Source organism: Euwallacea similis, chromosome 11 (assembly GCF_039881205.1).
Source record: "Euwallacea similis isolate ESF13 chromosome 11, ESF131.1, whole genome shotgun sequence".
In the NCBI taxonomy this organism is placed as follows: Eukaryota; Metazoa; Arthropoda; class Insecta; order Coleoptera; family Curculionidae; genus Euwallacea; species Euwallacea similis.
In genome coordinates this window covers 4214862-4240732 of record NC_089619.1, presented here as the reverse complement: position 1 = coordinate 4240732, position 25871 = coordinate 4214862, and the positions used below count along the sequence as shown (strand labels likewise).

At 31.8% G+C, this 25871-nt stretch overlaps 3 protein-coding genes across 7 annotated transcripts in view; 2 read left to right on the top strand and 1 right to left on the bottom strand.

Annotated features, from left to right (window-relative positions):
• Window positions 1–10359, top strand: part of LOC136412175 (solute carrier family 2, facilitated glucose transporter member 3-like) — a 34434-nt gene extending 24075 nt beyond the window's left edge. For all 5 annotated transcript variants that reach the window (XM_066395141.1, XM_066395144.1, XM_066395143.1 and 2 more), the window contains 7 exons: window positions 1011–1143; window positions 4728–4865; window positions 5057–5268; window positions 5822–6088; window positions 6230–6442; window positions 6679–6882; window positions 7582–10359. In XM_066395141.1, the coding sequence (XP_066251238.1) occupies window positions 1011–1143; window positions 4728–4865; window positions 5057–5268; window positions 5822–6088; window positions 6230–6442; window positions 6679–6882; window positions 7582–7725 (1311 nt within the window). In that variant the 3' untranslated portion in view covers window positions 7726–10359. The remainder of the gene's footprint in view (window positions 1–1010; window positions 1144–4727; window positions 4866–5056; window positions 5269–5821; window positions 6089–6229; window positions 6443–6678; window positions 6883–7581) is intronic.
• Window positions 10360–11860: 1501 nt separating this feature from the next.
• Window positions 11861–16421, bottom strand: nesd (nessun dorma). The gene is made up of 6 exons (XM_066395140.1): window positions 15843–16421; window positions 14854–15011; window positions 14385–14558; window positions 13447–14107; window positions 12799–13000; window positions 11861–12040 (listed from the first exon to the last, which is right to left on the bottom strand). Exons 1-5 carry the CDS (start codon window positions 16325–16327, stop codon window positions 12808–12810), a joined length of 1671 nt encoding a protein of 556 aa, XP_066251237.1. The 5' UTR covers window positions 16328–16421; the 3' UTR covers window positions 11861–12040; window positions 12799–12807.
• A 292-nt stretch (window positions 16422–16713) lies between these two features.
• IleRS-m (Isoleucyl-tRNA synthetase, mitochondrial) lies at window positions 16714–24323 on the top strand. Its single transcript, XM_066395262.1, has 14 exons — window positions 16714–16980; window positions 17636–17758; window positions 18445–18592; window positions 19117–19315; window positions 19650–19763; window positions 20030–20229; window positions 20335–20504; window positions 20828–21064; window positions 21347–21522; window positions 21741–21867; window positions 22147–22442; window positions 22701–22914; window positions 23104–23544; window positions 24084–24323. Exons 1-14 carry the CDS (start codon window positions 16813–16815, stop codon window positions 24318–24320), a joined length of 2850 nt encoding a protein of 949 aa, XP_066251359.1. The 5' UTR covers window positions 16714–16812; the 3' UTR covers window positions 24321–24323.
• The last annotated feature ends 1548 nt before the right edge of the window (window positions 24324–25871 follow it).

Genomic DNA, 25871 nt, shown 5'->3' with positions numbered 1-25871 from the left:
TAGTGTTGCATTTCTTGAACTTTCCAGCAATCTTTAATTTAAAACCGATTTCCAGAAATTTATCTCAAATAGGGAATTCCCCGAGATTGGTAATTGTGATATTCCTGAGGGACACCAAGTCGTAATTTTCATGGTAAATAAACTTCTGAAGGTTTCTACACCTTTGGGAATTTATATATTATTTGTTTCCTCAACATTGGCAACTTCCTAAGAAAATTGAAGGACTTCGAATGCACCTTTGCATGACACAGAAAAGAAATTTCTGGAGACTTCTAGGAGCTTTTGGTATTTTTGTAGTATTTATTAAGCCATTGAAGACCTTTAAATATTCCTTAAAATCGATTAGTAACTTCTCTAAAAGTTTGTGGGAATTTCAATATGTACACTGTGTGAGAAAGACTATCTTTGTTATTTTTTAAAATAGATTCTAAAGAAAGCGCTGCTGACGTGTCTATGCCGAATCGAACTTTTTCAGAGGAATACTCAAGGACAGAATACTTATATGCCAAAATCTCTCGAATGAAAGAAAAATTACGTGAATCAGCATTTCTCTTTAAAATTAACTTTAATTAAATAACTCAGATGACTCGTTTAATCCGTGACGCACTATAAGGCCGGATTTATCCAACTTTGTTATTCTTCGTTTTTACGCCTTAACCATTAAAAAATTAGTAGTATATTACTTCGTGAAACTGCTCATAATTGATCATTTTCTATTTTTGTTATTATGCATGATCTTGAAAATTTCTAACATTTCACCTTATATGAATTAAGGAAATGTTTAATGGCTGAAATTGGAAGATGGAGATAAAACTTTTAGATATGATAAAACTTTATAAGGAACGACACCTGTTGCATAGTGAATATTTTTAACACCAAAAAGATGCATTCCAATTACATTTGGTCTATCATATCGGGATTCCTAATGTACGTCCCCTTTCATCCATAATTTCCATTTTTCAGCGCCCACTTACACTTCTATCAATTATAAATTTTGTTTGCATTTACAGATTATTGAGGCATGGATCAACAATACAATGGTCGGTAGAGGACAAGTACCATCTCAAGAAAGCATTACTTTAGTGTTTTCCCTTATGGTGGCGATATTCTGCGTTGGTGGAATGATTGGAGGAGCTATAACAGGTATGAGACAAGACGCATCCATCTACGGAGAGTTTATTTTCGAATCAAAGTCAAACACAATTTAAAATTTCATTATTCAAATTTAGTTAGTGAAAGAAAATGACGAAGCAAGCACATCTGCAAAGGGGGATTTTACAGTCACTCTGTCCAAAGCGAATAATTTGATTAATTTTTTTAATTCGTATAGTGACTTTACCGCACATTTAAACGCTGAACCTTAGTTTTTGCTTAGTTTATTCAATTATCTGCTTTATTTTGTGGCTTTTTATGCTTAAGTTCGTTGTAATATCATCTCCATCAAGGGGATAACCGCAAAGCCGATTTGCCCACAAATTTCCACTTTTTAGCTTTATTACTTACTTTATATTCATTGTCCCTATTTCGAAGTAAACGCGAAAAATTCTAAACTTAAACTTTTCTGTTATTTATTTGCCAAGTTATAGACGCTACTCTGTTGGTAGTACCTCGATTACAGTTGGCAATGAAAGCGTTTTTATGAGATCTTACTTTTACTAATTTTTCACGTTTATTGATTAAAAAAAAACTCATAGAATGATCTAAAATTAATTCCATTAAAACCAATCCGAATTAATACAATAGAATTAAGTTCAAGATTCGGCCGAGTTCAAAGCTCCATTGCATTTTGCGTACATACACCCAGTACAATGTGCATTGACCTCTCAGTAGGCGTACTTTAACTGCTTGTTCACTACAATTATTACCGTATCTTCCTAGTCGCAGAGACAATGTGATAATTAATATTTTTTTAGAGTTATTAACAATTTATTTTCATAAACTCATAAAAAAATCTTGTTATAACACTAGGGCTGTAATTGGCCTCTTGGAATTTTCTTCTCTGGAAATTTCCTTGAAAGTTTTATATGTAATGGGTGTCTATGGTATACATATAGTCAACTAGAGGTGGCTTAGAAGGGTTTAGCCAGATCTACAGGGGGAGCAGAAAGTTGAAATTTTGTGATCTGCAGATGAAATATAAGGAGTTTCCATAAAAATAAATCATGTAGGTGGAAATATTATACTTGAGATTTTTTTCTATTCATCTTTATAAAAGAAAAGCTCTAGCTTTTTCTTGAACGTCAAATTTAATGTCTTGCAGTAAATTGGAAAGGATAATCATCTCATCAACTAAAGTGATGTTTATTTATTGAGATCCGTGTGTATCTCAAAACCAGTGTGAAATATTTCAGCAGATTTTTGCAATATATATTTTTAAAGCTATCTGCAGCAACCCTCCCTATTGCAAAACCTGTTATATTTTTAAAGTCATTATTCCTACAAGGATAAAAGATCAGACTTTCATAAGGCATTTGTTACAAATTCGAAACGATTTCAAAAATTGAAATGCCTTTTTAAAAATCTTTACTAATATCCGTAAAAACGTTAAAATATGCAATAGAAAATAATATATTATTCTACGAGCTGATAATGAAAGCTTTGTCGTTCCCGAAAGAGAGAGAAGTTTGCGTCACGAGTAAGTAGCGCAATTCCTCTGACAGGAAGATCCTCATTATACGCGAGTACAATACTATATGTTGTTTACAGCTAAACATTTGTACTTTTCGCAAACTAAATACAAATCTCTTTTAAATAATCCCGTTATAAGAAGCCATTATTGTTTATCTTTTAACACCAAATCTCAGTGTATAAACAGACCACAATTAAATAAACTTTTCCTTGATATTCCGAGAGCTTTCTTGTCTCCTGGTTTACTTGTAAAGCTTCATCGATTTGCACATAATTCACTTTGAGAAGAACTTTTAACGGATTAGGCTTTAATCACCAAATAATTAACAAATAGATTACTTGGTGATTTAAAGTCGGATTGATTCCTATTAGCCGAGTTTCAACCAATCGAATTGACTTAGTATAGAGCGTGAATAATGAGAGTTTTTAATCCTCGCAAAAAACTAATTTGTTTATCCGCCTAAGGTACCAGTTTTTTTTTTCTGGGAAATAGCAGTAATTCAAAACTACTTACATTTAAACCAGCTGTAAAGTGATTGTCAGATTCGGTTTTTTATTTAATAAGTTCTGCCTTAACTTTCCCCTAATGGGGTTGTCCCCTTGATGAAGCAAATGTGTCAAATTGGCACTACTATCTGATCTCTACTTCATTGCTTGTTAAATCTAGGTTGCTTCGGGCTATGTTAATGCATAAGTTTATCGTAACTGGAAGGAGAACTCTCTAATGACCTCATGATTCAAGCTCAAAAGGACAGATATACATAGGTTATGGAAATTACAAAATTTGCTAAAAAAATACTCTATAGTTCACTTAAATATTGAATAGATTATTCATCGCCATAGGCCACACAAAAAAGCAACAAAAAATGTCTAGACGCCTGATAAACCGCCCAGTGGTCCAATATATTAAAAAATTTTACGATATCTTATTAATCGTAAATTTCAACACACGTTTCATATACAGTTTTTTTTTTAATAGAAGGCCTCAATAAATGCTAGTCAAGAATTTATTTAAGTGCCTATAGGTATCCTAAGTAAAATCTATTTTTGCATGCAGCTTATAGTTTCCAGTTATTTCTGAAAGTGAGTTATGTAGCCATCTGTAACGTAATAGAGCCATCTGCAACATCCCAGGGCCATCTGCATTTTTATATGATCATATGTATTTCTTCGTATTTTGTTTTGTCCAAGTATTATCCCACATATAGAAACCTGGCACCATGGACGGCCGAAGCCCAATAGGACCTAGGGATGAGGGAGTGGTTTTGATTTTGACCATTCAACAACATTTTGAACCACTGTAATCGCAATTCATATTTATCTTTGACTCTTTTTTGTGTGACCTATCCTGATGGCTAATTTCTGCAATAATTGGACAGAATATAGACTTTACAGAAATTTTAAGTTCTTTGAAGTCTAATCCTGTAGAGTCCAAAGTAATGCTTAATATGTAGGTACTATGGTATAAATCAGGAAACAAAAATAAATAATTAATCTCTAACCCTCTACATTCTGTATCTCGGTAACGAAATTTTTCAAGGCGACGTTTTTATCAAAAACTAGTAAACTGACGCAAAAAATTGCTCGGAGTTTATTCACATCTTTTCAATTTACACTTTCTGTTTGTCTAATAAATATCTTAGTTTGCTCGCTAATTAGGTAAGGTATGTGAAGCTAGTCATCATGTAGGGTGTTACGTTAATTATTATTCTAATTTATACTACATTCACACAAGTACATTCAGAAGGAAGGAAGTACCTACAGATGAAAAATGCATTTTTTTAACACAGAAATGTATTGTAGAAAAGCGGAAATGTTTCCTTGAAAGGAAGGAGTCTATATCTACAGCTGGTTGAAAAAATTGCATCGGATCAAACATAAATTGCAGCAACTCGCTAATTTCATGCTATTCTTTTATATAGATCTCGTGGTTGTTTTTTCCAAAAAAAAAAGAGTCAAAAGGTGCTTAAATTAAATTAACTTATTTAATCTGAGCAAGTAGGACGTTTATAATTATCTGAACAGGCAATTACACCATCCTTAAACAGATTCTTAAAATTGTTTAATTCTCAGATGCTTATTATAATTTTCTATTTTAGGTTTTGTGGCTGAGAGATTTGGAAGAAAAAATGGTCTGTTGCTAAATAACATCCTGGTATTATTGGCCGTTATTGCCATGTCTTCTGCAAAAGCAGCTGCCTCATACGAACTGATTATTCTAGGTAGATTCTTAATTGGTAAGTAAACGAAATGAGGAGACGTGCATGAAGTTAGAAATGAATGAAGAGTAATTAATTTTTTCTTTGTATTTATAAGTTCTGAGAGAAACCGATTAAAAAATTAACAAGAGTATCACATAATGTAGTGGTTTTTTTAATTTTGTAAATAATAAAAATAATCGTTTATCTATAAAATGAATTGTCCGTAGGTATCAACTCAGGATTAAATGCCGGTTTGGCTCCCATGTATCTGGCGGAAATTTCACCGGTAAACCTCAGAGGAGCAGTGGGAACCGTCTATCAGTTGGTGATCACGATCTCAATTCTCATTGCTCAGATTGTGAGTCTAAAATCTGTTTTGGGAACTGCAGAGCACTGGCCCACGCTTCTGGCTTTAACGATTATTCCTGCCATTTTTCAAGTAAGTATTTACGCTCACCAATCAGCACGTCAAAATTGATATATTATCTACAAAACTGGCATGACTATGAAAACAATTTTTCTCTTATTTCCATAACAAGTCATTTACCCCATGTTGACAACCAACGACGTTCAAATGAAGACAGAAATGATAATATCGGTTCTGAAATATTTCTGGAACCACTCGGGGTTTGATAACATTTTAGAGGTTTCTTAAATGAGCTTTACAAAAGCCCTTCTTCCTTAATTGAATCTTAGAACTATAGTTTCGGAAATAGATGTCACGCTTAAGAAGAACTCCTTGTCTATTCAGATTATAAATTCAAAATTTGTCAAACGACTAAAAAAATACAAAATTTTGGAGAACTGAAAATAACGACCTCTTCTGTCACTCTCTTAACATTATTTAATTTTTAACAAATCCGGACGATACAGTGAAAGGTCTGCAATTGCGTTAACAAAATTTAAAACGTTTTTCGATAAAATAAAAAAAAACATAAACATACCTGAATATTACATCTACTTGGGTGCTTATCGAATTATTCATTTTTCAGCTGGCGACATTGCCCTTCTGCCCCGAATCTCCCAAATACCTTCTTCTTTCCAGAGGCCTCGAACTGAGATCTCAGAAAGCATTATCATGGCTTCGAGGGACTCTCGACGTACATGAGGAGATGGATGGTATGAGGGCTGAGGCTGATGCCATGAAATTGGTTCCAAAAGTCACTATTAGAGAATTGATTTCGAACAGCGCATTAAGAATCCCTCTTGTGATTTCTTTGACTGTTATGATAGCTCAGCAGTTGTCTGGAATCAACGCGGTAAGTGTTATGAAGATGGTTATTCTATTCTATTATAAAACGATATTTGTATAAAAAAAAGGGACATTGTCCTCTGTTGTTTTAAATCGTGCGTCCCTTCTTAATTATCAGCCTCATTATTGAATATACATATATTTTCAGGTAATGTTTTTCTCGTCTCAAATATTCCAAATGGCCGGACTCAACGACGAAAATGCCACTTATGCAACACTTGGAATGGGTGGAATCAATGTTTTGATGACAATAGTTTCACTGTTCTTAGTTGAGAAAGCAGGCAGAAAGACTCTACTTCTGATCGGATTTGGTGGTATGGCTATCGATACGGCCCTATTGACAATCAGCATGCTGTTTGCCGTGAGTAACTTTTAAGTAGAGGTTCAAGTTAGTTCAAGTTCCAATAATTTAATTGCGACAATACGAAACTACTTCTAAAGATAATACGGTCACGGTTAAACTAATTAAAACGATTCCATGTGTAGTTTCGCTTGAGTAGTTCTGTTTAATTATTCCATAAACATAGCTAAGTTAGTTAAACAGCTTAAGGTACACTTTAATAATGAATCCATAATATTTTCTATTTGATTTTGTAGGATAAATCACGGGCGGCTGGTATCATCTGCGTGATTCTCGTGCTGGTATATGTGATCATGTTTGCTTCCGGACCTGGTTCCATTCCATGGTTCTTGGTATCGGAATTATTTAACCAGGCAGCCAGACCTACAGCTAGCGCTCTTGCAGTATGCCTAAACTGGACTGCTAACTTCCTTGTGGGATTAGCTTTTCTACCATTAGCAGTAAGTATTAGTTCATGGATACGTAAAAAAGTCTGTTCTCCATTTTAATAAAATACCCAGCAACTATTAAAAAGGGTCCAATTTTCCAAACGTTAACATTGGAGTCTTTAATCCCGAAACCTGAGTGAAAAAATCTGATCCTAAAATGATGGGATCTAATCTCGGATTTAATCTCATAATCGTGCCTGGCGTTGTAATGTTTCTAAAAATTTTTTAAAATTTCAAATCAGATACCAGATTTTTTATTTCTTTAATCCGTGACTCTGGTAATAAAGAGAGCTCAGACTCCAAAATCTCAGGATTACTATAAATAACGGATATGGAAATTGCTATCTAAAATAAAAGTTACGCTGAACTTGAAATTTCCATTTTTTTTCCATAAAACTGTAACATTTTAGAAATTATTTTCAAAATCTATTTGCACCACTACCTCACTGTTACTGTACAGCTTTTTCACATTCAACCAAATCTGTACCTAATGGTATTTACAAGATTACCACGCCAGTCCCTCTTTTAATCATATTATATACTTGAAGCAACTAACAAACTCAGAGGCGACTTATACATCTTGTAGAATTTCTGTTATAGTCGATTTGAACGGTTAAGTCGAACTACATAGATCACCGAATATTTAGTTGACAGACTGTTTTATACAGATATTCTTATAGGCTTGATACTATTATTGGAATATTATTCCAGGTGGCTTTGGGACCCTACGTCTTCATAATATTCGTCGCTCTACAATTGTTGTTCCTATTATTCATCTACAAGAAAGTTCCAGAAACTAAAAACAAATCGCTTGAAGAGATAGCTGCCATGTTTAGACAGCAGTCCTACCAGTAGAGAGAACGAGGTGAAAATAGGGAAATAGGTAATAAAAATAGGGAATGAATTCAATTCTTATTTAAAGATGATTATAAATTTTGAAGACGAAAATGTTTATACGACTTTTCCTGGGAATCTTATAATTTTGAAGAAGATCAATTGTCCGAAAAGTCATAATGCAGTATATAAATTACCCAGAGACAATTTTATGCAAACCGCTAAAATTTGTTTCACAAAACAAGTAATTTACTATCTGTATATGCATATCTGAAATTAAATATTATTCAGATGAACGTAAAATAAACATTTTCAACCGTAGAATGCTACTACGACTAATGGGTTTTGGTATTAGGTAATGTTCATGACACTGTGCTAAAATAAGAACAATCTATTTTATGTGCATATATGGGAGACTGATATTAAGAGAATTATTTTTATTAAAACAATATTGTTACTAACGTATCACTAGTTACTATCTTTTGGATAGAATAATAGCGATATATTATAGGGCTTTTACAGTAGCACTGTTTGCAGTAAGATCTGTTACAAAGTCCACTACAATAACATATTAAGTTTTATAAAACAAGCTTATCCATCTAACATACAAGGAGATTCAAATTACGATTTCTAGTAAATTCTACATTTAACATGAGCCTGTTGTAATGTCTAATGCGGACCTAAAGTTCTTTGATTATTTGTGCCTTTAGACTAAAATTTTGTTTACTCTGAGTTAAAATATTTACCTTTCAATTATCTAATTGTTAAAAATAACAAATGTTGCAAGATATTAAAAGAAAAATTCGATAGTTCAGATTATTACATTTTTGATTTTGCGGGTGACTAAGTATTTTGTCTGCCGAAAGAGTGCGAACATGGCGAAGATTGAATATACTGTAAAGCCTTTTTCTGCATACATTCCACAAGATATACGTAAAGCTGTGCAAGAAGCTGAAGAGAATTTATTGCCTCTTCGAGGTAAAATTAGATATTCACTTGGGTGGAACGGGACAGTCGGAAATTGTACTGTTTCCACCTTTCGTTTCCAACATCATTGCGATGGATGTAAATAAAACAATTTCAACAGGCGCCAAAAAAAAGAAAATTTTAGCACCCATCTGTTGAAAAATTGTTCAAGACAAGTGTATCGTAGGAACTGTTCTGAATCACGACATCTAAAAACAAAATTGTCGCCTTTATTTTGCAACTCCCTAAATATTTCTTAATCAGTTTTACTTCCAATTACTGAATTGATTAGTTTGCTCTGATTCTAATGCAAAAATAGATCGAACTATTCTCACAATGTTAGGACGTCCTGTATAGCAATTTGCGTATTTGCTTTAAATTACACAGGATCATAATAAATTTGAGCTTACAGAACATAACCTGGACTGGAAGTTAGCTTGAATTTTTTTAATACCTTAACAACATAATACATAATTAAGTATCATCTTGCATTTCTCACTAGGTATATTACTCTAGCTCTCTAAATTTAAATATAAAAATATTTTCATTCAATGTAATATATATAATTTCGTAAGTTCCTTTATAATCTAAACCTAATAGTCAAATAAGTTGTTTCGATACATTAATTATTACTTATTTCTTTTATTTATCGATTCAAATTTATAGTGATTATTACACCGTTAAAAGCCAGGGAAGTGACGATGTCAGTTATTTTAGGATCTTAAATTTTGTGGCCAATAACTTGTTGTTGCAAATGAGTGTTATTGTATTATTTGCACACTAATGCAGAAAAAGAGGTATTTTTCGGATTAGTGCCAGAAGATAGAAATTTCAAGTACAAACAGCATGCAGGAAATTGATATTTCACACTCCCTCGTAGATAAATATAATGTTTTCCTTTTCAAAATATGAAATTAGTAATAAATAAATGTGACAACAAGCATTGTTTGCTTCCGTGCGAAAATTCTATCTGTGCTAAAACAATAACTACGTTATTGGCTAGGAAAAAAAATTAATATACCCTGTATTTATACTTTTAAAACATCTTCGAACATTTTTAACCTAAAGACATAATAGGATAAGTAATATTTAAATATAAACAATTTTAGTTAAGAGAGTGTTAGGAAAATATAACATAAAACTCTAGCTAAATAAAAATATTACACAATAATTTTCTATTTTAAAAGACAGTTAACGTAACAAGGAATTTTGAGATCTGTTAAATTATTATTAATTCTAAGTTGAGGACCAAATTCAGAAATTTTTGTTAGAAATTGAGTGTGAGTACGAATTGGGCGTAGATTTGGCGTTTTCGTCTACTTAATTATCCTTTCTGAATTCGGCCCCAAAGTGCAAAAGCAATGTATCTAGTCCCCACTAATAATAAAATTCAAATATCAATAGAAATAATTTGTAACAAACCAACGCAATTTTCAATAGCATTTTGATGCTAACAAGGACCTCATAATAATCTATTAGCACAAAATGTAATTAATCTTGGACAGCAAATAAATATTCGCATTAGCATCTAGCGATTTGTGCAAGTTTGATGTACACTGGTATTGTATTGTTTTTACAGTCTTTTTTTTAACTTTTGATGATATTTTTAAATGTCCATATGTCTCTTAATTTTGCTGATTCGATCGTATTTAATTTTCAGGAGTCGTTTTAATAAAACGTGAGTAAAAAGTCATACGTTTCATTTATTACACTGCAACAAATACAGACAAGATGGATAGAGAATCGTAATAACTAGATCGTCCTGAATCCTTTTTGCCTTACAAGATAAACAAGACAATCCCGTTTCCTTCCTACATCCATAAAAAGAAAACAATATTAATATTATTCAGGATAGATATTTCTTAACTTTTTTACTTCAATTGGCATTCAAATATACCTACCTGTAATTCGGCTCCGCTTCTGCAAGAAAATTATGGTAAGTGATGCAACGCCGCACATGCAGTACTATTATTTCCTTTCAAGCTTGTAGTACAGTGGCTTTACCACATAGATTTACGAACTGGAACTAACAGGTCACTTTATACCTTATAACAAAATATTGCTGACCCCGCAATCAGCATGATGTAAAATAGCACTTTCAACACTTATTAGATAAATAACTATAACCAGTTCGAACATAATTTTTAAAAGAAAGTATAAAATACAAATGTTTAATTTTATTTTTAAATTGATAAATATTTCCATTTTCAAACATATGCATAGATGAAAAATATAATAGTAGATCAATAAATAATTTAAAAAGTAACAAATTAGGTATCATTTAATGCTGAAACATATTTATAACGAGTAAATTCGCAAGTAAAAAAATTTTACAATAACTCGAGGATTTTTCAAGTGGCAAAAAATGGGTACCTCTCCTTTTGAAAATTAAAGATAAATCCTCTTATTAACAAATTTGATTACAATTTTTTTTGTTGTTTAATACCATTATTCGCCAGCAGGACAAATAAAATGCGGGATTTATTTTATTTATTTTAATAAGACGCTTTTTTTCTAACATCTTTTGTTTATAATTTGTTAGGCTCCAAGTTTGAAATGGGGTCAGAAAATGTATTATTACTCTCTCCTTGGTACCAACGACGATTTGAAATAAACTAATATATTCATATTCACGTATTTATTGTAATTAGTGCACATATAGAAAGAACGGCCAGATGAAACCAGTATCATTTCGCTCTGTTAAAACTACGACTTCGAAACTGACTATGCAACTTGTATAATGATCTAAGAAGTAATAGCCATAATCGTCATGTGACAATTCTGCAGGGATTAACCTTCACCAAATTATCCAGAATTCGTAATTTTTATTAATAACACGTTTTTAACTGATAACAATTATTGCAATATTTTCAAAAAAATATAAACATACTTCTACCTCTTAATCGAACTCCTAAAAATTTTCTTACTATTTATTTTTACATTGGGAATTATTGGAAATTTGAGCAAAAATGGATGTCTGGTAGGTCCTATTAGATACCTTTGATATATCAATCAACTGGGATAGCACCATATTTTCTTCTTCTCAATTTTAAATGATATCTGGCAGTTCGAAATCGAACTTTTTAAATAAAACACAAAGGTTTAAGTAAATGTTCATATATTTAATAATAAAAACAAATATAAACGAGGTATCTCGATAGTCTGTTTACTAATAGATGTCATTACCGTTTACTGTCATAGATTGACGAAAAGAAGAAATCTACTAGCGTTTACAAGACAAGTTCACAGATGGCACTACACAAAAAAAAAATGAGTCAATTTTAATCCCTAAAAAAAAATTGAAAATCTTCGAGACAGTTCCAGTTTCGAATTAATTTTGATTTGAAGCAGAGGCGTACACAGTTCAGATCTGAAACGCATAAAAATCGGTATTAATTCTTGATTTTTTAAAAATCTTTGAAATAGTGTAAGTTGCAATATCATTCTTCGGCCACGTCCAAAAATAGTCCTAAGTGTCTTCTAAAAACTCTAAAATTGCAAATAATTTCGACTTTCAAGTAAAATTTTAATTACATCGTTCTCATTGACCTGATAGAACTTAACTATGAACCACAAGAAACAACAATAGAACCATCCCCAAACGCCAAGAACGTGAGCCAGAATCATGTCGGCAACGTCTATTTTCACTCACTAAGTCATGGATATACTAAAAGTGTACCTTACAAATCTTTAGGACAAAAGAAAATCCGATTATTCCGATTATTAATGCTCCGCGTATAAAGAACATCTTGTTCGTCGCCGCGTTAACATTTGAGTGAATCACCTAGGAAGTGATATCGATACAACTTGTCTTTTGTAAAGGTACAGCTGATCAGAAACAATACATGCCACGTTTCTAAATTTAGTAAAATGGGAGAAAAGTTGCGAATTTAAGGCAGTAATTTTATTATGCAAGCATACTCAGACGGAATAAAAAATACATTTACGATTGCAAAGAGAACTTGATCGAAAAAGAAATAAGTGGTTTTTCGAGAATAATACTAATTTAGAATTATATACGGTAATAAATACGTCATGTTCATAATTAATATATATATATATATATATATATAATACAGATAAAACAACTATCAACCTTAACGTAAATAATATACTATACTTTCTTACTTATAAATTTCAAGTAGTGTCACTCATATTTGCCTCTTTCGATTCTAGGTCTTCATTGGAGTCGAAATCATTCATAATTGTGACATTGCAATCCGGATTTTCGAAGAGATTTTCAATTGGTGAAATTCTGCATTTCTTAATACAGACGTCACCTTTTTTATTACCACTGCCTTTTACAGATTTCGTGCTAACGTCAGGTAGTCTGAAAAGGCAACACATTGGCTATACAGACCATTAACCACACTTACTAATTATACTGTTCAGTCCACAATTAAATTTTAAATTTTGAGTTACTTTTCAAATCTTTATTTTTAATGGTGGTAATACCACAGAAAAAACTTTAAATACCTGCACTAAGACTGATTACAATGATAAAGCACCCTGACAGCTCACTGCGCTACTTACTTAATAAATTGTTATAGGAGGGCACACATGACAATAATAATTAAGAGACTGCAGCAAATTCAGGCAAGATGGAAACACGATGTTATCAACTTTTATAAGAATTATTATTTGCAATTATTCTTAATTGTATTAAAATTTGTGTATTAAAACTTGAAACACCTTGTATACTACATTGTTGACTAAATTTTTTGAAAATCGTTGTATTTTTTCACCAATATAGTATAAATACAATTTGATACTTACAAATTGAGAGCATCGAACGATTGTTCAGTTTGAAGTTCCCTTTCCAAATCACGTTCAAATTCCACAACAATTCCAAATTCCTCACAATTTTTTATTACAGTTGATGATATTTTTATTTGGCAATTTTCATGAATCAAAAGCCCACAGTGAGCCTTTTCAATTAAACTATTCTCTATCGTAATTGAAGAACCAGTATTTCCAATAATTGCGGTTGAAAACCCCAATAATTCACAGGATACCAATGACAACTTCGCGTTATTGAAAACAATTATTCCGTGGCGTGTAGTACAAGAATTAATTCCAATTATTGTGCAATTCCTCATGGTCACATGACCTTTTCTGACCAACACCGCGCATTGGGATTTGTTACAATCAAATATGATATTCTCAATTATGATTGAATCGCCAACACAGTTGAACATAACATCTTCGGCCAAAGACAATATTTGTACTTGATTCCGAGAATCGACTCCTTTAATGGTGACGTTGTCTATTAAGGCACCTTCGGTTTTTACTGTGTGTTCCTCAGTATTGAGTAGTATAATGTCACGATGATTGGCGGATTCAAGCTTCGACATCAAATTTGTAGCAAATGTTATATTTTGATGCGGATACAATTCTTCTACGGAGTTCAACAATCGGATGTAATTCATGGCCATATCTGAAACGATATATATTGAAATATAAACGTTATTATGAAAGAAAAAATTTGAGAAAAACTGGAAAGACAACGAAATATAATTAGATGGTGTTAATATGGCCAGTGGAATTACTTATATAACATATGAGTAAAAAATTACTATATGGTTATAGAGCCGTGAAGAAATAAGTTCTGAATAAAATAGCATTCTCAATAGATCGTCGAATAAATCCATCAAATTTAAAAAATAACGCAGTTATCAAGTTAGAATTTAAAAAAATATTCTTTCTAAACTTACCTCCTTTTGATATTATCCATATATGGTGTTTATCCAAATTACGACACTCAGTATCAGAAGATTCCTGACGTTTTAATATTACTTTCCTAAACATTTCATTTTCCAAAAGATTCAATTCATTTTGGATTTCTATTATCCTAACGTTTATTTTGATGAGACCTTCAATTCGCTGATCTGAAACAAGACACTTTTGCTTAACTTTTAATTGGATGTTGGATATACAAATTCCAAATTATTAAGTATTCATTTTTGGAGCACAGAAATACAGGGTGGTAGTTAGGAATTAATTTATTCTAAAATGCTTTGCAGCTTATAGAAAAGGTTGTTTCAAACTTAAATGTTATAATTATTTATATTAAATTTTAGTAAAGAAACTTATCATTTTAACCCTATGAAATTATAACAATTTCATTATTCTTAAGTGCTATATATAGGTGTTTGACAATATAATACCCTCAGTGATACATACCATTATTGCCTTCAGAATCACTATCAATATCATCACACATATCAGTGAGTTGTTCTCTCTTATTACCCAATCTCCGTGCTTCATTTATTAAAGCATGAATATGTTCACAAGTTGCCTTTGGAATATTCCCATTTCTAAGGTCATAATACAACTGCAACCTGGAAAAAAGTGTTATATGATACTTAGTTTCCTATAGTAAACAGAAAATTTATCAATGGTAGTAAATACAAAAACCAAAGCAAATAACTTTATATGAGTGAACAACCCATGTCTTATTTATTTGTAAAGCGGTAACTAGGTCAGTAAAATTTGATTTGACATTTAATTGCCTATATTTCCAGGATGTACTGCTTTGCAAATAAATAGTATAAATATTTAAGACAAGATTTAGGTGTACCTCCCTAAATTGTATATTTTATGGTTGTGGGGCTCCAATCATGTTTCTCAAATTTAAAAAACCTTGTATATAATTACTGAATATTATATATTCAACTCTACAGAGGTTTCAGATAAGAATATACACAACTCTTAACTTTTCTGTGAAAATGTAGTCTGATATCCTCCTTAGTGCCATAGTTTATGCAAACAGAATTCTAGTGATATCACAAAATACCAGGTTATTAATAAAAAGGGTATATCTTTCAATTCACAACTTAAGGCAGATCATTTACATATGTAAAAAAAAAATTGTTTCAATACAGAACCCTGGAAATGCGAGCATCAATCTTCCCTCCTGACACTAAATTATGAAATTTTACAACCTGAGATCTGCCAGATAGGTACTATTTAAACCAGTCCAGCATATTATTCCTGAACTCAGAGTGTACAAGTTTCTTCAGTAACATTTGATGCCAAAAAATCCTTAAGAAATATCTATACAATGTCTGTATTTAATAAAGTTTTCTAAGTTTTCAGATAAAAAAGTTTATGAGAATGTGTATTCTTGCCCTATACATGAATTGCTTTTCTGATTCATACAATTGACCTACCTACTAACTAGATGATCTCTCTTCCAATCAAGTGAATCTTCTTCTTCATCCCAAGGCATTAACAAATGAATGACAAAGAATCGATACAAGTCCAACGCATTAGATAGTAACTCCATATTTAATGCAATGCTTTTATCCTGTGTTTTTGTTGGCCAAAGCTGTGATAGTGGCACAAAATGCTTCATGGGCAATTGAATATCATCTTGCACAGCCAGGATTTTAACAGAAGCTGTCAAGTTAAGAAATTCTATGTCACTCACATAAACCAATACTATGGTCGGAAATGATATTTTTAGTTCTTCACACTTCAATCTTGGTATTTTCCAAACCGCTTGCCAGCCACTTTTGTCCACAGTAAGTTCCAAGTAATAGGCCCATTCAGTTTTTAGCTTGGAGAATGGTACATTCTCTAAACCTAAAAAGATGTCTTCATATTCTTTGAGGCGATCACTAAAACTTTTATCAAATGTTATTATCTCTTCCATTATGTGGTTTGAACGGAACAAACTCAATTAACGTTTTTTTAACAATTATGTGTTATCCGCTATATTTATATATGTTATATGATTTTTTCTTAGTTTCACAAAATCTAACTAATAAAAATTTGAAATTCCCAATTCAAATCAAACCGACAAACTGCCAACAAGAGACTGATGACTGATGACTCTATCGCCTTCATCTTTTACATGTCATTGGTACTGTAATTATCTATCGTCATATAGATTATAGATATAAATCGATTTCAATCTATCAATGAATGGGATTGCTGTTCTGGTGGAACTGAACACCATTCTCAGTTGAAACTAACTGAGAATAACCATTCACCCTTTACTAAGGGTTCAGACGTGCACCCTTGTTAACGTTCCCGTAACAAATCTGTTACCGCTTTCAAAACCTAACCTTAATTTTTTTTGTAGTTATTTGAAAAGTTTAGGTTTGAATTTAGAATTTCAGCGTAAATATCCAAATAATGTTAAAATTGTTACTCAAGAAGGGAAAACCTTTAAAGAGATGTTATTGTACAAAAGTTACACCTAAATCCAATCGTTACAGCAACACGGTGCTTCTACCCAAGACCAAGTTGCCACTTCGAAATGAGGGGCAAAAGCTTATAGATCTCAATAAACATGTTTATAAGGTACTTATTGCTATATTCTGTTTATGAACAGATGTTTTATCCATGTGCTGATTTTAAGCATCAAATTCTTCTATCTAATTATTTACTGCTATTTACTATCTAATTACCTACAGCTCATAAGAAGTACAAATCACATCTGACAGTTTTCAGTGCAGCTCTGAAATGCAGTATTTACATTAAATGAATCTGTTTGTATATGTGACTTTATTTAATATTACCAAAAATTGTTAGTTTGGTGTAATATGCACTCCTAAGTATAGTATAACTTGAATTGGTAGTAAAGTTAGATTTATTCTGTTTCATTATCAAAACTGCCATTTGAACCCATTTGTAATTTACCCCTGTATCAACCTAACTTATCTCTCCAAAGACTAACAATAAGTTGAACATAAACTGTAACATAGAAAGTAGGTACATATCATACAATTTATAGCATATACATACCTTCGAAAATTCTTATATTTTAAACATTTTGTGTAATTCTTGTCCATTGTACACTGTATAAACCCAGCTCATAGATGCCAAAATTGTCACATAGTATCTGCCAATATTAAAATTTTTATATTAATTGAAACTTTTTAAGTTCTAATCAATAGTTATGTTTTAATTGGAACAACTATAGTTTTTTTTTCTAGTTTGTGTTTCTTATTTTGAGGTAGGAGGTTTTGATACTTTGTATGAATGGCAAAGGACCCAGTTAGATGTGCCAGAATATACATTACATGATGGACCTCCCTATGCTAATGGTTTGCCTCATATGGGACATGCTATAAACAAGGTAGACTTAGAAAGTTTGTTTTTGTTTGTGTACTTCTTACTGTATTATTTAAGTATTTTCTTATTATAATAAATTATCAGAGATAGCATCAATTAAATTGATTTGATTTAAGTTACATAAGTCTAAAGTTATGTTGTAAAAAATTATACATTTATTCTCTTTTCATAAATTATACTTAAGAAGAAAATATTGTCAAAAAATTGAAAAGTTTCAGTTTGTTCCAATATTGCTAGGGTAACTAGGGAAATCATGAAGATAACTGCACAAGTGCAATTACTGCTATAAATTTTCATTGGCTGATTCAGTATAACAATGAGAAACCAATATAGCATTGTTGAGATATAAAATTTTATTTCTCATTTTAGATATCGATGATATAAAGAAATATGTACATAGTGTCCAAGATAAGATTATTTAAAGCCTATGCACGTTTGAAAACGCAATGCTACGAAATAAGATTATTTAATGACCTAATGTAACCTGAACTAATCTAAAAAAAAATTTATAAGTCATATTATTGTCAAAATCAGATTATGCCGGCAATATTTACCAAAAAAAAATAGAAACAAATTCTAGCGTTTTCGTAACAAAATCTCAATGTAATTTTCTAGAATGTATGAGAGATATTTCGCCTTTCATGTGTGTGTTTAATATCTGTATGTGTTTAACATAGAACTTTATTTTAGATTTTGAAAGATGTAATATTAAGGTATAAAGTCTTGGATAAGAGAAAAGTTAACTATGTGCCAGGATGGGATTGCCACGGGCTGCCGATTGAATTGAAAGCTTTGTCAGACAATAAAGATCTTGATCCAATAGCTATAAGAAGTAAAGGTTAGTACCTTCATACGTAACCTCTGTATGTTCATAATTTAATGGTTTCCAATATCAAAATCGTTGTTAAAACTTTTCTATTGTTTACTAAGATAACTACTAAGAGTTGTGCATCACTGCTGTCAGCAGTAAATTTAAATGAAAAATGATCACGTATACTTCATTATTGCCTTTTTATATATTGTTAAAACAACAACTTAGAGGGTTCGTTAAGACTAAAACTGGAATTTTCCTTTTTTTCAGATATCTGCGTAAGTAGTCGAATATATACAATTTTGAATCAGATTTTTATTTACCTTTTAACGGCGCATTACTTTTTTTCATAAATTAATCAACACTCCCATCTTTCCGTTTTACAATATCCTAGGCTATACAATATTATCTTGGACACACTGTATGGAACGATAATCCTTTTTTAGCTCAAAATCTCGCTATGAAGGCGATTCTTTCCGTGTTACGAAATCTAAGATTAGACTTCATTATATTGGACACAATATATAACTACATACATGATTCTTTTTTAGCTCGAAATTTCGCAACGAAAACGATTCAGAAACAAATGGACGTTTTTAAGTCCTGGGGAGTAATTGGAGACTGGCATAAGCATTATGAGACCAAAAGTATAGACTATATTCAAAATCAATTAAGAATATTTTTGCAACTTTACAGAAAGGGATATATTTATAGAGACATTAAGCCTATTTACTGGAGTCCGTCGTCAAGGTAAGGCGACATGAATTTTTTTGCAGACTGGTTATACGTACATCTTTATGTGTAGTGAATATAACTACAGTGTTTTTTGTCAAAATTCGTTAAGCCTTCCTTCCTGAAGTGACCGAATCTTTATCACAGGTCTTTGAAACTGGCTGTTAGTGACACTGACAGTGTCCATCTAAACATGCCTATTATCCCCACAGAATAGCTCAATTACTTCACCAAGAGCCCACTGTAGTGTAATTTTATTTTCATGTTTAATTACGACTAATTACAAATTACATCTTTTCTATTATCTGCCTTCACAAATTTTTGTGGGTAATTAAAAAACTATTTTTCTTAGGACAGCCTTAGCAGAAGCAGAATTGGAATATAACGACAGTCATATTAGTCCCAGTGCATATGTTCGAATACTTGTTAAAGATATTCCTGGAGCTCCTAATCTTGCTGATAAACGGTAAACAATTTTCTTTATTTGCTATGGTATCCAATTTTTTTATTTTGTTCTTCAATGTGTTCGTGAATGACACGGTCTCTTTTTAAACAGAAATTTCCTTTAATAGGTAATAACAAAGGATATTTTAGTGTTATGTTATAACTTTGCCATCCAAACTTTTTTGTTTCAAGTTCATTTATTATAAAAGACAATGTCATTATTAATTATTTTTTCTTCATAAATTAACTTGTTCTATGTATAATGAAGACACTTTTTGCAAATTTAAGAGTGTATGCTATCATCTGGACAACAACGCCATGGACATTACCATGTAATCAAGCGATTTCTTACAATAATACCATATCATACTGCTTAGTGAAGAAGCCAGACTTGGAAGATAAAGATTTATATATTATTGCCACTGATCTATATGAAACCTTTTGTAAAGAAGTAAATTGCGAGTACCAATTGTTGGGGGTACATTCAGGTAAGATTTCTTTGTTATTTGGGGTAATCTCCATTTTCTGAAATAATTTCATTATACTTTACTTTCCAACTCTGTATAAATCAAACAAAATTAATTGTTTTTTAGGGGATATGCTCAATAAAGCCAGCTATATTCATCCCATTTATAAAGATCAAGTTTGCAGATTTGTACCTTCATCACATGCCACCAATACAAAAGGTACGGGTTTAGTACATACCGCCCCTGCTCATGGACCTGATGACTTTTTGGTTGGAATTAAGAATAAGATGCCTATTGTAAGTTTCTATTAATTATTTTTTTGTAACTCATTTACACTATTAACTATCTTAAGTTGTATTGAAGAATTGCTGAGAAATTTTTAAGGCAAATTTTATGGATGTTTTTGAAGAATAAGATGGAAAAATGTTACGGGACGTTACCAACAGATATTCAAATAATAATCAAGCTTTATTTGAAAGACCTTGTATACTAAATAAATAGTACAATAATCTCTTACGGTAACTAAGGTCTCTATACATGGTAGGATTAATTTTTAAGCCCATTGTATGTCTATAAATATTCAGCTAATGATCCTTGCAAAATGTTTTGTTTTCGGTAGTTGGATTTGATTTCGGATGAAGGGGTATATAAATCCGAAGCAGGTGAACTTTTTGCAAATAAGTATGTTCTAAAAGAAGGCAACGAGACAGTACTGAGCTATCTGAAAGATGACTTGCTGTATACATCTAAATTCAAACACAGTTACCCATACGACTGGAGAACTAAGAAACCGGTAATAATTAAAGCTAGCAAGCAGTGGTTTGTGGACACTGATAAAGTTAAAATAAAAGCCATGGTAAGTAATTATTGATGTCCAATATTTTTAATTTTCGGTAATTTCTTGATTAAATATTATGTAGAAATTGATTCTTTTCATTTTTCTTTTTCAGTAAAAATTTTTATTAAACCCTCGCATGATTAAAATTATGTTCAGCCTGTATCTCTAATTACAGCTTAAGTATAACTTTTTTAAATGTTTTTCTGTCTTTACGAAGTTTTGAGATAATTACTGGCACATTTGGATTTTTAGAAAGTTGTTAATGCATCCAATTTGTAATATTCTGTGGTTTTATTTTAGAAAATTCTTCAAGATGAGGTTTCCGTTATTCCTCATGAGCGAAGCGAGATTTACAAAAAAGCATTGGTATCTCAGTTAGAAAAGAGGCCCTATTGGTGCATTTCTCGACAGAGAAAGTGGGGAGTACCGATTCCAGTTTTTTATCGTAAAAGTACGAACGAGCCTATTATAAATGAGTAAGTAATTTTTAAACCTTAAATTACGTCTTACATGTTAATGTACATTTAATTTACTCTTTATCTTTTTTAACAATAATAATACTTATTCATAAATCTAACTATACGGGGATTTAGATTAGATCTGATCGTTAAAGAGGCGTTTACTCTATATGTACATGTTTAGTTTCGAAATAAAACCTGTTTAGATGACAAAATAGCAATTAGTTTAATTGCAGAAATATTATTGATCATTTATGTCGACGCCTCCAAGAAGGTGACACTGATTTTTGGTGGAAGTTGCCAGTAGAACAACTGTTACCAGTAGAATATGCAAACAATTCATCTGAGTACTCAAAGGGGGAGGTAAGATTTTTTTAAGTAGGTATGGTCACATCTTTTATAAATTTATTGATGTAAAGTGATATGGACCTAAAAAGCTATTTTCTTTTTATATACACATTGGTGGTGCTAAAAAAACAATTTATAGGCACCAACCCCACGTCTTTAGTGTATAGCTATTGAAATGAATTGCTTTTAACGTCGAGAGCCAAGAAAAAAGTGGCACAATTTTGTTGTAATTTTAAAATGTTTATTTCCTGTCATTTGTGTAGTCTCAGTTTTTTTAATTAATATTTTTAATAGGATATTCTCGACATATGGTTCGACAGTGGCATCTCGTGGTCTTACGTCCTGAATGGCTCTCAAATAGCCGATCTTTACCTGGAGGGTGTCGATCAATTTCAGGGATGGTTTCAATCAAGTTTGATTACTTCTGTAGCTTTAAGAGATTGTGCTCCATACAAAACCATTTTTGTTCATGGCTTCGCTGTTGATAAAAACGGGGTGAAGATGTCCAAATCACTCGGGAATGTTGTTGATCCTGTTGACGTGGTGTGTGGAAAAAATGGCCACAAAGCATACGGCGTTGATGTTCTTAGGTGAGTTCATTCTGTTACTTCTTTCTAGTTCTTGAAATTTCAACTTATTGAATATTGCATACATCCTTCCAAAATTATGAAATATTCGAAAACGTATACAAGGTGAAATTATATTTTTCTAGGTGTCGTGTTTTGCAACATTGGATGTGCTTTAGAGATCTTCATATACCCTTATAAAATATTGTTTACAAAATATTCTTTTAATGTTTTATAAGTAAGTCTTAAGGCTTCATATAAAGTAATAATGTTTTGTTTCAGATGGTGGGTAGCGTGCCACGCTAACCATGTCACCCAAGCGTCAGTTAGCGAGAGTATTCTAAACCAAGCCAAAGATGAAGTTCAAAAAGTTAGAAGCGTTTTGCGCTTTGCGGTAGCAGCATTATCCGATTACCAATTCGATGAAAGAGATGTAGAAAACTTGGGGTTTTCAGACAAATACGTTTTACACATACTATTTAAATTCTATGAGAAAGTAAGCATACCTAGGAAACGCAAATATCAGACAATACCATGCTCAGTTGTTGGAATTTTTGCTAAATACCCAATACATTCAAATGAGAGCGGTTGCCACTTTTGTTGCGAATTTGAAACAATTGCGCAAATGTAACCTCTACTTGTCGCAGCCATTATGAAATAGTAACAAAACATAAAAAACTTTTAGGCGCTAATCCACATCAACAACTTCGATTTCCACAAAATCAACTTCAGCTTAATACCCATTTTAACCAACGAAATTTCCGCTCAATATTTTACTTCAATCAAAGACAGACTTTATTGTCAGCCAGCCAATGATGAATGTAGAAAAGCAGCACAGTTCACGTTGCTTTATCTGTTCTACACCATTTCCCAAATAGTCGGGGGCATCTTGCCATATTTGACTGAAGAGTGCTTTGCCCACTTACCTCAGAACGTTGAGAGAAACACATTTTTCCGCAGCGAATTGTTGAAGCCACAAGCCGATTGGCTCAACTTAGAAGTAGCGAGTGCCATGGAGGTGTTATTGGAGGTTAGAAAAGAAATTAATAAGATAAATGAGTTAGGAAGTTCGCTAAGTAGCGATGTTGTAGTGGAATTGAGCAAGGATTATTATTGTTGCTTAGAGGTAAGTGATTTACGGTTTTAAACAAACGTATAAGAACAGCAAGAATTCACAAATTTTATCGATGATGATAAAGCTTAAATGTGTGCGGGAGAATAGTCTGGAATGAAAGTCTGTTTAGTTGCATACTTTAGAAGCCTGGTTGAGTGATGACATGATAAGGTATTATACTTTACAAGTTGTAACGAAAAATTCTTACTTAGTTGCATGAAGGACAATTAGGAATTGAGAAAATTAAGACGGAAACCAGGCAAATCTTTTATTAGCGCTGACTAAGCACAGATTAGAATATGTTATTTAAAGGGTACAGGGTTTGTGAAAAGACAAATGTTAAGGAATCTTTTAAATCATACCCTTTGCGTGAGAAGAGGATAACGCGTTGATCTCAAGTCAATTTTATCATTGAGAAGAAACGACTGTATGTAAACGACTGTAAAGTTATAATTTGTATACTAAATTTTACTTTTCTTATTGTTCTTATAATATATGATTAATTATCATGAATATGATTTAATAAGTAGGATTAATTGCGAAATTTTCAGCCGTTTTTAAATCCACGATTCAAGAAGGAGTTAGAAGATATGCTGCAAGTAGCAAGTATTGTTTTGAAAACTAGCAGTATTCCAGGCAAAGTTCTTCACATTTCGGTTTCCAAAAGTGACAAATTTAGTTGCCCAAGGTGTAGATTAGTGAAATCCGTGAAAGCCGATGAGTTGTGCTTTAGATGTAATCGAGTTGTGAATGAAATTTATGACAATAAATCAAGTTTTGCTAGTTAGAAACTGTTGGTTATTAATTGAACTGTCACCTCTCCTTTACCTAGGTTGCTGTTAAAAACAGCTTTTCCATTCCAATAAGACTAGGCTTTTAAATAATTAGACGATTTTTTTCTATAACAAATAGTTTAAATTTGGAATTTTTAGCTTTTACGCAGAAATATAATGAATATAATGTAATTAAGTTAAATGTTCAAAAGTTGAAAACAAATCTGCTTTGCGTTTATATCGTTTATACACATGTACACAGTTTACTCAAGTCTGTTTACCACATACTTTTCGTGCTACGTATATCTTATATTTACATGTAAAGAGTGAAATATTTTGTTTCTTGTATCTATAATTTTCCTTTTTATTGAAGTTGAAAATACATTACTGGCATGTTAAAAATTAAAAATCCAACAGAAAACTTAAACGAATACGACTAAAGTGTTATTAGTGCCTCCCCAACGTCTTAAATGTAAATGTAAGAAAATGCGGATGCTAAATTACCCAGTTGCTAAACCTTACATTGAAATTCGCACTTCAAGCTTTTGGCTAGTTTTTCGATATGAATACTTCTTGTGCGCTGGATGCCTAGAAATACTTGGCATCCTCCTGACAATAACTGTGAACGAATTCTAGGTGTTTGTACAGTTCCATCTCTAGTAGAACTCAAAGAGATAGGTTATGTCTGTGTATTGTACTCGTAATTTGTATTTAACTTTTGGAATTTTGTTTTGCTTATAATTGATGGAAGTGATGAAATAGAAAAGTTTGTTTATGGAAGCCTCATATATCTGGATCCTGGATCTGAAACTACAAATTACATCACATAGGTAAGTTGAAATTTATGATTTTTTTCGTTTTTTTTGCGTCATTTCTTTGGCTTTTAAGGCTTAAAAGGTAAGTAGTTAATTTCTTATAGCTACCTATAGGGGGTGTCAATTTGAATACTACCCAGCCCTATTATTCCGAAACGGGATGGATTTTTTTTTATCATCGGAATACATTGATTTTGTTATCAAATCGACGTTCTCCTCAAATATCTTAAATGATAAGGGGTATTAAGTGATATACATAAATGTTATTTTAAAGGGCTTACTGTCGTACTGATCGCTGTTAATAGTTATTCAAACCAGTTAAAATTTATTGCGATAATTCGTGTGACTAATGTTAAAAATGGTATACGCAATTCAGCAAAGAACTGAAATTATTTTTATTTATGGGGAGCAAGGAAGATGCGCAAGAACAGGGGAACACTAGAAATCCTAATTCTAATGTAAGTCACAGATACGTTTTGGGCTTAACACACAGCTAAGACCTGAAACACAAAAAATATTCAATATTAATTCCTGAAAAAAATCTTCAAAACAACTTGAGTTTCGAATTAATTTTGACTCGAGCCAGAGGCGTATACAATTAAGACCTAAAACAACAAATTAAAAAAAAATCAGGATTCAGTCGTGTTTATAGTTTCGTTTAAGCCGGAAGACGTATTGTTAAGACCTAACAAGGCCAAGTATATTAATGTTTTTTACAGGAAGTTGATAAAAGACATTGCACTTGGCAATC